The sequence below is a fragment of the Hyperoodon ampullatus genome (assembly GCF_949752795.1).
Source record: "Hyperoodon ampullatus genome assembly, chromosome: 1".
Lineage (NCBI taxonomy): Eukaryota > Metazoa > Chordata > Mammalia > Artiodactyla > Ziphiidae > Hyperoodon > Hyperoodon ampullatus.
The window spans coordinates 218,083,501-218,098,135 of record NC_136914.1 but is presented as its reverse complement, the minus strand read 5'-3'; the positions used below and the strand labels follow the sequence as shown (position 1 = coordinate 218,098,135).

At 37.8% G+C, this 14,635-nt stretch overlaps 1 protein-coding gene across 2 annotated transcripts in view; it reads left to right on the top strand.

The window, feature by feature from the left end:
• MCMBP (minichromosome maintenance complex binding protein) overlaps nucleotides 1-14,635 on the top strand; it is a gene marked incomplete at its 5' end in the record, with an annotated part of 60,577 nt that overhangs the window by 13,948 nt on the left and 31,994 nt on the right. For both annotated transcript variants that reach the window (XM_079707793.1, XM_079707792.1), the window contains 4 exons: nucleotides 7,484-7,569; nucleotides 8,190-8,330; nucleotides 8,462-8,503; nucleotides 13,913-14,014. In XM_079707793.1, the coding sequence (XP_079563919.1) occupies nucleotides 7,484-7,569; nucleotides 8,190-8,330; nucleotides 8,462-8,503; nucleotides 13,913-14,014 (371 nt within the window). The remainder of the gene's footprint in view (nucleotides 1-7,483; nucleotides 7,570-8,189; nucleotides 8,331-8,461; nucleotides 8,504-13,912; nucleotides 14,015-14,635) is intronic.

Sequence of the window (14,635 nt, the reverse complement as noted above, 5' to 3'; positions counted from 1 at the left end):
CAACATAAATTTATTTTTTTATTACAGTAGAGTTGATTTACAATGTTGTGTTAATTTCTGCTGTATAGCAAAGTGATTCAGATATATATATATATATACATTCTTTTTTATATTCTTTTCTGTTATGGTTTACAAAAGATATTGAATATAGTTCCCTGCGCTATACAGTAGGACCTTGTTGTTTATCTATTCTATGTATACTGTTTCGCATCTGCTAATCCCAAACTCCCAATCCATCCCTCCTCCACCCCCCTCCACCTTGGCAACCACAAGTCTGTTCTCTATGAGTCTGTTTCTGTTTTGTAGGTAAGTTCATTTGTGTCATATTTTAGATTCCACATATAAGTGATGTCATATGGTAGTTGTCTTTCTCTGTCTTCACTTAGTATGATAATCTCTAGGTTCATCCATGTTGCTGCAAATGGCATTACTTCATTCTTTTTTATAGTCAAGTAGTTTTCATTGTATATATGTACCACATCTTCTTTATCCATTCATCTGTCGATGGATATTTATGTTGATTCCATTTCTTGGCTATTGTGAATAGTGCTGCTGTGAATATAGGGGTTCATGTATCTTTTTGAATTATAGTTTTGTCCATATATATGCCCAGGACTGGGGTTGCTGGATCATATGGTAACTCTATTTTTAGTTTTTTAAGGAACCTCCATACTGTTTTCCATAGTGGCTGCACCAACTTTCATTCTCACCAGCAGTGTAGGAGGGTTCCCTTTTCTCCACACCCTCTCCAGCATTTGTTACATAAATTTATTATCTTACAGTTCTGGAGGCCAGAAGTCTGATTTGGGCCTCACTGGGATAAGATCAAGTTGTCAGCAGGACTGCATTCCTTTCTGGAGGCTCTAGGGTAGAATCTACTTCCTTGTCTTTTTCCCAGCTTCTAGAGTTTGCCAACATTTCTTGGGTTGTGGCCCCCCTCCATCTTCAAAGCCAACAACAGCTGGTCAAGGTTTTCTCACATCTTCTTACTCAGGCTTCCTCTTCTGCCTCCTACCACTTTTAAGGACCCTTGTAACTACCTTGGATCCCCCCAGATAATCTCCCTGTTTTAAGGTCAGCTCCACCTAAATTCCCTTTTGCCATATAACAATATATTCACAGGTTCTGGGGATTAGAATGTGGACATCTTTGTGTGTGGGGGTGCATTATTCTGTCTACAGCCACCTACTATCTAGACGCACTCAAGATAAAATGGAGTTCCCTCCTCTCAGGTCCACTCTCCCTCCATTGCCCACCTGGAACCTCAGTTTTACTTTTTGTCTCTATGCATTTGCTTATTCTAGGTACTTCATATAAGTGGACACAGTATTTGTCTTTTTTGTCTGTATTATTCCACTTAGCATGTTTTTAAGGCACATTATTGTTGCCCTAATTGTCTTTTGACAAATATACAAAAGGCAATTCAATGGAAAAATAAGATTATTTTCAACTAAGATATTGGAACAATTGGACATTTAAATGCAGAAATATTACTTGCAACCTAAATCTCATGCCTTATACAAAAACAAACTCAAAATGGGTCATAGATCTAAGTGTAAAACCTTAAGCTGTTAAACTTTTAGAAATAAAGAGAACATCTTCATGACCCAGGGTTTGGCTATGAGTTCTTAGACATAATTCCAAAGACACAATGCATAAAAACAAAAATTTGATAAATGGGGCTTCATCAAAATTAAAAACTTTTGTTTTGCAAAAGCATTTTTAGGCAAATGAAAGGCTGAGAGAATATACCTGAAAATCATATATCAGATAAAGGACATATCTAGAATATATAAGGAAAATGTAATGATTATTAAGCCAGTTTAAAAAGGGGCAAAAGATTTAAGTAGATTTGAATAGACACTTCACCAGAGAGGATATAAAGATGGCAAATAGCCACATGAAAAGAATTCAGTATCATTAGTCACTAGGGAAATGCAAATTTAAAGCATAATGGGATATCACAACTACTGGTAGAGCTAAAATTTTTTTTAAAATTTTGACAATACCAGGTAGTGGTAAGGATGCAAACAGCTGAATCTCTTATACCTTGCTGGTGGGAATGCAAAATGGTACAGCCACTCTGGGAAATAAGCAGAATCTTAAAATGTTAGTCGTATATAATATATATATATATATGTATGTGTGTACACATACACACATACATATATATATATATACCTAGCTGTGGCATTCTTAGGTTTTTCCCCTAGAGAAATGAAAGCTTATGTTCACACAAAAACTTGCATACAAGTATTTATAATGGTTTTATTTATAGTCGTCAAAAGTTGGAGACAATCTAAATGTCCTTCAGTGGGTGAATGGAGAAACAAATTGTAGTTCAGCTGAACAGTGGAATATTACTCAGCAATAAAAAGAAATGAACTATTGATACACTTATGTGTTGGGGGTTCCAAAACCACCCCTATGTTTGGAGATTCACTAAAGTGACATATATGACTCAGTATGTAGTTGTACTCCTGGCTAAGATTTATTAAAGCAACATGGTAAGGATACACATCTGGATCATAAGGGGAAAAGACAGATGGAGTCTCTTGGAATTTATGCATAGGTTTCCTTATGGTCTCTCCCATGGGAGAGTTCATAGCTTGGAAGACTCAATATTGTTAAGATGTCAGTTCTCCTCAAATCTATACTATGCAATATAAACCTAATCAAAATTTCAGCAGGCTTTACATAAAAGTCGACAAGTTGTTCCTCAAAATTATTTAGAAAACTTGAGGATCTAGAATAATCAAGACAGACTTGAAGACAAAGATGAAGAACATATCTACCTGATTTTAAGACTAACTATCAAGCTATAGTGATTAAAGCAATATGGTATTGGCATAAGGATAGACAACTACATCAGTGTAACATAACAGAAAATCTAGAAGTACATTAATGTAAATACAATGAGCTTAGATTGACAGTAGTGCCAAAGCAATTTATTTATTTGTTTATTTATTTTAAAAAATATCATTTATTGCTGCTGAGGACCAACCAGGAGAGTTTCCCCCAGCCACAACATCTATTTCTCATCACTGATGGACTTGGAACTATGATAGTTTGCTAATTCTATAGCAGGAAAGATTGGCAGTGTATGAGTGAAGTTCCTGTCTTTGACCATGGGTTTGTGGCATATGTTTAGTGAGTGGTTATTTTTTGCATATTTTCTCTTTGGTAGATGTGTGACAGTTAATTGTTACTCTATTTGCCAAAGCAATTTATGGCTAGAAAGTTGTTCAATTAAATAATGCTGGAACAAATGGATATCTTTTTGGAAAAAAGTGAGCCTTGATGTCTATGTCACACTATAATCAAAAACATTAATTTGATATGGATTACAGACTTAAATGTGAAAAGTGAAAAACAGGAGAATATCTTCATGACCTTGGGGTCAGTAAACATAAAAGAAAAAATGGAAAAGTTGGACTTACGTCAAAATTGAAAACTTCTCATCAAAAGACACCATTAAGAATGTCAAAAAGCAAACTACAGATTAGGAGAAAATACTTGCCCTACATATATCTGACAAAAGACTTGCATCCAGAATACACAAAATTTGTACAAATCATTGATGCCACAACAAAATCTTTTTTTTTTTTTAGGGGGCTGTGCTGCATGGATTGTGGGATTTTAGTTCCCTAACCAGGGAGTGAACCCTGGCCATTGGCAGTGAGAGCGTGGGGTCCCAACCACTGGACTGCCAGGGAATTCCCAACAAAATCATTTTTTTTAAAGATGGGCAAAATTAATAAGTAGGCACCTCACAAAAGGATTTATTAGAATGGTCAATAAACATATGAAAAGGTGTACATCACTAGTCCTTAGGGAAATGCATATTCAAACCCCAGTGAAATATTACTGCATACCCAGCACAGTGACTAGGATTAAAAAGATTGACAAGACCAAGTGTTGGTGAGGTTATATAGAACCCTCATAGCTGTTGGTGAGAGTGTGAAAGCGTATATATTTTTTGTTCCTCAGTTCCCTTGACCGCTTAAACTAGGGCAGGATTGAGTGCACTGGTGCCCACATTCAGATGGCCAGGAATTCTTGGGAAATAGAATAGAGTGATATGTGTGTGCTCAGCAGGTCTCTTGGTTGCAAATGGCCCAACTCGATTCTACTTAAACCAGAGACGATGAATACGTTGTCTCAGGTAACAGTTCCTGAGAGGGTTAATGTCAGGCTCAATTACAGCCAAATACTTCAGACTGTGTCTACAGAAATCAGCCTTTTTACTCCACTTTCCTCTGGGATGGCTTAGTTTTCAGACAGACCTTGGTCACTGTGGCCACATGCAGCTGCGGGATTATAACCTATAATGTTGAACCCAGCTACTAAGCCTTATTCCCAGGATTGTCTTTGATTGATGCATCCCTAAACTGATCATCAGAACCACTGTGAGGTCTAGGTCAGGTCCACCCTTGGGCTGGGAGTGACGGTGCTGTGGTTCCTCCCTCAAATAGAGGCACTGTCACTAGAAAAAGGGGAAATGGATGCTAGTCTTGCGAAACAACCTATTTTCTCTACATTGTACTTATTTAATGTTTATTTCTCTAACTCCGATAGCTATGTCCCAGGCCCTTGCTAGACCCTGGAAATGTAAAGGTGAATTGTTTGTGAATAGAGAGCAGATCTGTAGCCTGGCATTGAAAACTCTGGGATGTGTTTTGGCCTCATCTTCCTTTTGTTCAGTAGCTTTATTCTTTTCCAGGCACTTTGTGCTCCACGTATTTGAATTTCTGGTAGTGTCCATCCTTGTCCTTGGTTTACCCCCAGCATGCTCTACGTCTGGAATGTGCGCATCCCTCATACCTCAACATGTTTCAGTTCTACCCTTCTTCCCAGGCCTGGCTCAAACACCTCTTTCAGAAGCCCTCACTGAGATTTTTTTGACCTACGTTAGTTTCTCTTCTTTGCTTTTGCCTGTTATTCTATCCATAGCTTATCTTAGCTCTATGTTCCTTCAATTCTAAGTATCCTGATAGCACCTGGCAGAGTGCTGGGCACACAGTAGGCTTAATAAATAATGGATAGTTATTGTACTCTTTTTTTTTTCTTTTTAAAGAAGATGTTGGGGGTAGGAGTTTATTAATTAATTAATTTATTTTGGCTGTGTTGGGTCTTCGTTTCTGTGCGAGGGCTTTCTCTAGTGTGGCAAGCAGGGGCCACTCTTCATCGCGGTGCGCGGGCCTGTCACTATCGCGGCCTTTCTTGTTGCGGAGCACAAGCTCCAGACGCGCAGGCTCAGTAGTTGTGGCTCACAGGCCTAGTTGCTCCACGGCATGTGGGATCCTCTCAGACCAGGGCTCGAACCCATGTCCCCTGCATTAGCAGGCAGATTCTCAACCACTGCGCTACCAGGGAGGCCCAGTTATTGTACTCTTGATAATTTTGGAATTATCTATTGCAGTCCTTTAACTGTCCAGCAGTACCAGATATTTGTAAGCTGGCCTTTACTTAAGAACATTTTGTATACATGTAAGTTACTTAGAAGTAACTTACTGCTTCCCAATCACTCTTTGATGTAGCTTCATCACCTGTGATGTGGTATATTCAAGTTTCTTACACAAATGCAGTCAGCATAGTGGTGTTCGCAGTCATGGCCGCATGTAGGTCTTTTCTTTAAACATCCATTTGGACTAGAAGCAAAAATACCCATTCTGGTCCCCTCCCCCCACCGTCCAATTCAATAATCATTTATTGGCATGTATCTAGTAGAGTAGTGGCTCTCAGATGTCAGTGTGCATCAGAATCACCTCGAAGGTATTTTAAAACATGAATCACTAGGCTTCACCTCCAGAGTTTCTGATTCAGTAGGTCTGGGATGGGCTGAAGAATTTGCCTTTCTAACAACCACTCAGGTGGTGCTAATACTGCTAATCTGGGAACCAAGCTTTGAGGACTAGTTTACTAGTAGTAGATTTAACCCTCATTGCACATCAGAATCACTTGCTCGTTTTTCACCTCCATGAGTTCTTTTTAAGAACTGTCCTTTGCTCAGTTAAGTGAAAACATTTGGAATCTCTGCTGCAGCATGGTGTTAGCAGGATTTTATGAGTATTTCTAACGGAACCAGCTCCACAACAAATATAGACAAAATTCCTTTACGCCACATCTCCATAGCACCTGTGTGATGAGTATGGTACCTGTGTGATGGTGGAAGTACTGACCAGCTATGGTTAGGTAGTTCTAGTTCATGAAAACATATATTCCTAATTCTGTTGATGATTCAATCTTTGGTCTTGACCAATTCCCATAATTTTTCAAAGTCTGGTTTTCTTTAACATGACATTAAAAACACCTTTCTCTGATTTTGCATTCATCATTGCAAGAAGCATAAAATGGATGCTGATTCTTGGGAGCGGGGCACGTTTCATGAAAATTATCTGAGGTATCTCCTGTAGATTGCTTATTAGTTGTAAGGGGAAGAAAGTAACTACAGTGGAGAAATTGGCTGTCACTTTGGGTGATGAAAATTAACGTCATCGATGAGGGAAAATGGACATCTTGTCTCTAAATGATGTACCTACAAGGGCACAGCATCCTTATGTAGCACTCTGTCTGGTAACACGTAACTGCAATCTACTCATAAGGAAACATCAGACAGATCCAGTGAGGAGATTTCTATTTTTTTATAAAGGGTTTGTATTCTGCAGTGTCAGTGTCATAAAAGATAAAGATTGAGGAACTGTTCCAGAATAAAGGAGATTAAAAAAACACAATAGCTAAAAGCAGTATGTGATTCTAGACTAGGTCCTGTACTGAAGTGGAAAAAGTGCAATAAAGGATAGTGTTGGGTCAAATGACAAGTTGGAATATGGATGGTAGATTAGGTAAAAAGTATTGTATCAATTCTGAATTTCCTGAGATTGATAACAAGTACTGTGGTTATATAAGATAATCTCCTTATTCTTAGGAAACACATTGAACTATTTATAGGTAAAAATAAATGATGTGTGTAATGTAATCTCAGGTGAGTCAGAAAAATATGTGGGAGAGAGAGCAAGCAAATAAAGTAAATGGGGCAAGGTTACAGGTGTTCTTTGTAATTATCATTGTGACATATTTTTCACTGTGACTTTATGAAAGTTTGAAATTATTCCCAAATAAAAACTTTAAAAAAAAACACACCACCACTCTCTGCTCTTCACTTAAGGATAATTGTAAAAAATTTTTAAAATCTGTATAAAAATGTTTTCAAAGATCAGTCTGCTTTTCAAATGATGGTTCCTGTTCTGCTTTGTCTAGGGAGCCTCGTATCTCATTCTGTGGGTGTTCTCAGGAGATTTTTAGCTCCTGAGAGCCTGCAGGGGGTCAGCCTCGCCCTGATTGTAATATCCAACTCTCCAACAGGGCAGCTTCTGGTGTCTTGTTCAGTGCTTCCAATAAGGTGCACACTAAACTAATGTGTGAATGTTGTCTATTATTATAGATTGTACCTTCAGCTTTGAACAGTATATTTTTCTTTCAGCTCAAAATGGAGTTAATCCTGGCTGGGAGAAGAAAGTAATTGAGTATTTTAAGGAAAAGCTGAAGGAAAATAATGCTCCTAAATGGGTGAGCTCATTGCTATTGGGGGAGGGAGGCGGGTGGCGACGGTTGGGCAGACTTGCAGTTTCTCACAGTAGAGCCGTAATCCACATACCGTTTAAATGTATATATAAATTACTGTTCACTGCCCTCTGCTTTAAGTGCACATGTATTAAAAGGTTTCGGTCTCTTCTGCAACTTAAACTTAAATTCAAGCAAATAAGTGCTTCTATATTGGCGCCTCTAGGTGGCAGTAATTGACCATGAAAAAAATGGGTAGTTGTGAGAGCTTGGATTATCTTTTGTTTTATTACCTTCATTTTAAAAGAGTTGACATGTACGAGTTTTAAGAGAAGAGCTCAACAAAGCAAATGCCTTTCTGCTAATTGGAAAGTGTTACGAAGGAAAGCATCCTTTTACATTATAGTCAAATGTCATCATACAAACTTGCAAGAACACAGGAAGTACTTTAGTTTAGCAATTGTGTTGTATTAACCATTGAGATCATTTGGCTCCCTTGATTTTGTGTGTGTGTGTGTGTGTGTGTGTGGGAATTGCGGTTTGAGTCTGGATATATATGTCTATGTATATGTGCTTAATGTTTTATACACAGAATATTTTGACTTGATTGTTTGTTTTCGTTAAAGGTACCATCATTGAATGAAGTTCCCCTTCATTATTTGAAACCTAACAGTTTTGTGAAGTTCCGCTGCATGATTCAGGATATGTTTGACCCTGAATTTTACATGGGAGTTTATGAAACTGTTAACCGAAACACAAAAGCACGTGTATGTATTGCTTTTTTCATGAAACTTACTGTTTACAATTAGTAGTGTTAATTTTGTCCTTGTGTTGTTTATGGTGATTTTGATTCTGATAGATTGATATAATACTGTTATTTTTTTGCTTTGGGTTATAGGTTCTTCATTTTGGAAAATATAGAGATGTAGCAGAGTGTGGGGTATGTATACTTAAAATATATTCTCTGATATGATTTTTATTTGATCTAAAAATCTCTTAGAAGGTGGAATATTGTAAATGATAAAATTAATTCCTTTCTTTTCCTAATATCTATGTACTTGCTTTTTAAAATTACAGGTTATGATAAGTTCTTTTAAAATGAAAAGTAGAAGAAAAATGAAAGAAGATTAATTTAGGGCTTTACACGTGCTTAATTAAATTTGATTAAATCCTGCCCTCTTTTCCTGGGAGAAAAAAAGTAAACTTAAGCTTTCTTTGATAAAAGGAAGTAATAGAAACTCTCTTACATATCAGTAATGGGAAAGGGAAGAAGACAGAATCCTGGATATAATTATAGTTGTAAAATGGGTAGTTTTGAGATAGAAACTTACTAGAAAAGCAATTAGAGGAACCACAGTATATCTGCATTTTCTTTGGTATTGCTTTTCTTATAGTAGAAGAACAACATGCAGAATTAAACTTAATTTCATTCAGACACCTGTTCAACATGCCTGGCATTGTAACTGGGGAAAGTTTAAAACTTATTTCTGGTTTAATAGTAGAAGAAGATTATCAGCATGTCAAAATATATTAACTAAAAATATCTTTCATATTTTGCTTTTTGTGTTTTTCATGTGGTACTATTGAAACATAGGTGGTAATTTTCAATTGTTAGAAAGAAAACAAGCATCACAGGTGGGGATTGACCAGGCAGGTGCTGAGGCACGACCCCAGTAGAAAGGTGAGCCTCAGTAGTTACCTCCATTCTGGATTTATTAGATTTCTGCTTTGCAGTCCAGAATCTTAGTTTAATCAGGTTATTTAGGGCTTTTTACATTCTGGGAGTCTGACTCCTGCTTACCCAAACCTCAAGAGGTTGATTTATAAACCCTAATCCCAGCCTGTTAATTCACAGTAGAAATTGTTCCTGTTGAATAAGTGTTTTAGCCCAGCGGGCTGATCTGTATGGAAGAAAAGCCCTAATTTGGAAGGTTGCTATAAAGAAAAAACGATAACTTCCTATACTTATTTAGAGTAATGGACTCACGAATGATGGATTCGTTTAATCTTACACATAATGGCCTCCAGCTCTCCCATGTCTTTTTCCTTTAGGGTGCCCCATAGCATGCACCATTATGCAAGTCTAATGAATCAACTTTAGGTTTCCTGCATCCCTTGTTTGAGGGTCCCTAAGCCATATTAGGCTAATAAACTAATACACATTTTTTTTTCCTAGTACACAATAATACAGTGTCTCTATAGCTCAATAATCTCAGCCTCTGGAAATGGGAAAATGAAATAGGTGAGACTGTCTATCTGTGACACTCCCAAAGGCAAAGAGCTTTTATTTTGTACTATGTTGCTAAAGAGTCATAAGCAAAAGCACCGTACCAGGAAAAGGGAGCTTTGGCCCTGGAAAGAAAGACACAGAAAAAACTTAGCTTATATATATTATCTCAGGCTCAATTGATATCTCTGGGATTCTTTCTTTGTTTCTTTTCTTTCTTTCTTTTTCTCTTAAAAAACAATATAGATTTTATTTACTTTTAAGGGATTTTTTTGGTACTCTAAAAGTAGTATGTGTTTGTTGAAATAATTTTTTCAATATTACATCTTGGGTCCTCTCTGCCTCTTACCTCTAAGTATATTTGAAATAGAGAATATGCCTTTTCTAAGGAATAATATCTGACTTTTAAATCTCATCTCAGAGCTACCTCGTAATGAGTATTTCACTAAATTCCTATTTAATGGGCGAATTCTGATAGCTTTCTATGAGAGAGACAGTGGGATTACCATGAGTGCTGTCTTTGAAAAAATTTAATAAAATAACATGTTTATTTAAAGGGAGTTAATTTTTTTTTCATTTTTTCTTTAACATCTTTATTGGAGTATAATTGCTTTACAATGTTGTGTTAGTTTCTGCTGTATAAAAAAGTGAATCAGCTATATGCATACGTATATCCCCATATCTCCTCCCTCTTGAGCCTCCCTCCCACCCTCCTTATCCCACCCCTCTAGGTGGTGGCAAAGCACCAAGCTGATCGCCCTGTGCTATGCAGCTACTTCCCACTAGCTATCTATTTTACATTTGGTAGTGTATGTATGTCAGTGTTACTCTCTCACTTCGTCTCAGCTTACCCTTTTCCCTCCCCGTGTCCTCAAGTTCATTCTCTACGTCTGTGTCTTTATTCCTGTCCTGCACCTAGGTTCATCAGAAACTTTTTTTTTTTTTTTTAGATTCCATATATATGTGTTAGCATACAGTATTTGTTTTTCTCTTTCTGACTTACTTCACTCTGTATGACAGACTCTAGGTCCTTCCACCTCACTACAAGTAACTCACTTTCGTTTCTTTTTATGGCTGAGTAATATTCCATTGTATATATGTGCCACATCTTCTTTATCCATTCATCTGTCGATGGACATTTAGGTTGCTTCCATGTCCTGGCTATTGTAAATAGAGCTGCAATGAACATTGTGGTACATGACTCTTTTTGAATTACGGTTTTCTCAGGGTATATGCCCAGTAGTGGGATTGCTGGGTCACATGGTAGTTCTATTTTTAGTTTTCTAAGGACCCTCCCTACTGTTCTCCATAATGGCTGTATCAATTTACATTCCCACCAACAGTGCAAGGAGGGTTCTCTTTTCTCCACAGCCTCTCCAGCATTTATTGTTTGCAGATTTTTTGATGATGGCCATTCTGATGGGTGTGAGGTGATACCTCATTGTAGTTTTGATTTGCATATCTCTAATGATTAGTGACGTTGAGCGTCCTTTCACGTGTTTGTTGGTAATCTGCATGTCTTCTTTGGAGAAATGTCTATTTAGGTCTTCTGCCCATTTTTGGATTGGGTTGTTTGTTTTTTTGATATTGAGCTGTATGAGCTGCTTGTAAATTTTGGAGATTAATCATTTGTCAGTTGCTTCGTTTGCAAATATTTTCTCCCCTTCTGAGGGTTGTCTTTTCATCTTGTTTATGGTTTCCTTTGCTGTGCAAAAGCTTTTAAGTGTCATTAGGTCCCATTTGTTTACTTTTGGTTTTATTTCCATTTTTCTAGGAGGTGGGCCGAAAAGGATCTTGCTGTGATTTATGTCATAGTGTGTTCTGCCTATGTTTTCCTCTAAGAGTTTTATAGTGTCTGGTCTTACATTTAGGTCTTTAATCCATTTTGAGTTTATTTTTTGTATGGTGTTAGGGAGTGCTCTAATTTCCTTTTTCCTTTTTTTTTTTTTTTTTTTTTTTGAGGTATGCAGGCCTCTCCCTGTTGTGGCCTCTCCCGTTGCAGAGCACAGGTTCCGGACGCGCAGGCTCAGCAGCCATGGCTCACGGGCCTAGCCGCTCCGCGGCATGTGGGATCTTCCCAGACTGGGGCCCAAACCCATGTCCCCTGCATCGGCAGGTGGACTCTCAACCACTGCGCCACCAGGGAAGCCCCTAATTTCATTCTTTTACATGTAGCTGTCCAGTTTTCCCAGCACCACTTATTGAAGAGGCTGTCTTTTCTCCACTGTATATTCTTGCCTCCTTTATCAAAAATAAGGTGACAGTATGTGTGTGTGTTTCTCTATCTCTGGGCTTTCTATCCTGTTCCTTGGGTTTGTTTTTGCATTTCTTTTCCTTCTTGTGTTTCCTGCCTGGAGAAGTTCCTTTAGCATTTGTTGTAAAGCTGCCTTGGGGGTGCTGAATTCTCTTAACGTTTGCTTATCTGTAAAGGTTTTCATTTCTCCATCGAATCTGAATGAGATCCTTGCCGGGTTGAGTATTCTTTTTTTTTTTTTTTTTTTTTTTTTTTTTTTTTTTTTTTTTGTGGTACGCGGGCCCCTCACCGCTGCGGCCTCTCCCGTTGCGGAGCACAGGCTCCGGACGCGCAGGCCCAGCGGCCACGGCCCACGGGCCCAGCCGCTCCGCGGCACGCGGGATCTTCCCGGACCGGGGCACGAACCCATGTCCCCTGCATCGGCAGGCGGACTCCCAACCACTGCGCCACCAGGGAAGCCCCCGGGTTGAGTATTCTTGATTGTAGGCTTTTCCCTTTAATCACTTTAAATGTGTCCTGTCATTCCCTTCTGGTCTGCAGAGTTTCTGCTGAAAAATCAGCTGTTAACCTTATGGGGATTCCCTTGTATGTTATTTGTTGCTTTTCCTTTGCTGATCTTAATATTTTTTCTTTGTATTTAATTTTTGATAGTTTCATTAATATGTGCCTCGGTGTGTCTCTTTGGGTTTATCCTGTATGGTACTCTCTGTGCTTTCTGGACTTGATTGACTATTTCCTTTCCCATGTTAGGGAAGTTGTCGACTGTAATCTCTTCAAATATTTTCTCAGCCCCTTTCTTTTTCTCTTCTTCTGGGACCCCTATAATTCGAATGTTGGTGCGTTTAATGTTGTCCCAGAGGTCTCTGAGATTTTCATCACTTCTTTTTTTTTTTTTTTTTTTTTTTTTTTGTGGTACGCGGGCCTCTCACTGTTGTGGCCTCTCCCGTTGCGGAGCACAGGCTCTGGATGCGCGGGCCCAGCAGCCATGGCCCACGGTTCCAGCCACTCCGTGGCATGTGGGATCCTCCTGGACCAGGGCACGAACCCGTGTCCCCTGCATTGGCAGGCGGACTCTCAAGCACTGCGCCACCAGGGAAGCCCTGTCCTCAATTCTTTTCATTCTTTTTTCTTTATTCTGCTCCCTGGCAGTTATTTCCACCATTTTATCTTCTAGCTCACTTATTCGTTCTTCTCCCTCAGTTTTTCTGCTATTGATTCCTTGTATTTTTCATTTCAGTAATTATGTTATTCATCACTGTTTGTTTGCTCTTCATTTCTTCTAGATCCTTGTTAAATGTTTCTTGTATTTTCTCCATTCTGTTTCCGAGATTTTGGATAATCTTTACTATCATAGCTCTGAATTCTTTTTCAGGTAGGTTGCCTATTTCGTCTTCATTTATTTGGTCTTTAGGTTTTTACCTTGCTCCTTTGTCTTTAACATATTTTTTTGTTGTTTCTTTCTTTTTTTTCTCTTTTTGATGGGTGGTGCTGTATTCTTGTCTTACTGGTTGTTTGGCCTGAGACATCCAGCACTGGAGTTTGCAGCCAGTTGGATAGAGCTGGTGTTGGTGCTGAAATGAGGACCTCTGGGAGGCCTCACTCTGGTTAATATTCAAAGGGATTTAATTTTGTAACGTAGGGTGCTATATATTTGGATTTGAAGGAAGGTACTATATTGATTATTGCATTTGAAATGTTTTATGTCTGTTTTCAAAAATGATAGTTTGGATTTAGTAATTGCTTGTTAATTAACTCTTAATATGAAAGTATTTACTGTGATTTTATAAATAACATGGAAATATGGTTGCTAATTTTTAAAGTTTTGTAATAAATTTTTTTAATAAAATAAAGTTTTGTATACATCACAGCCTCAGCAAGAAGTTGATTTAAACTCTCCACGAACTACCACTTTGGAAAGACAGACTTTCTATTGTGTTCCAGTGCCTGGAGAATCCACGTGGGTAAAAGAAATATCCTTTATCTGAACCTTCTTATGTGTTGAATGGTTACTGATTATTTTCTTAATTGAAGAGACCACAATTCATATTTTGATTTTTTCTTTTAAACTTAGTCTTTTTACCTCAGTGAAGGTAGCTGGAAAAGAAAATTATTCTTCATTTATAGTGCTTGGCTTTATTTTTATAAAATGTGTTTCCTTTGTCCTAAACAAGAAATCTATAAAACAAGCTTCAGTATTCATCACTGAGAAATGATAAAAATTATGGTACATTCTGCTAGTGAAAAACTGTTTAAAAGATTGAGGTGGATTTAAAGGGACTGAAAAAGAGAGTTGCACAATCATTAAGTAAAAAAACTGGTTTTAAATTAGAACTCGTTCTAATTTTATTAAGAGAAAACAACGTTTGTTCTTTTGAGAGATTGTGGAGACATCTCATTCTCATTTTTATTTTTTTTAGTTACTAATTTCTTTAGGCATAGTTCACATACTGAAATGCACAGATTTTAAAGGTATACTTAAGTGGTTTGGATAAATGCATACACCTGTAATTTGCACACCCATCGAAGTAAAGAACTTTGTGCCTTTTTCCCATCACCACCTCCTCCCCATGCCTGCTCTGATTTCTTTCACT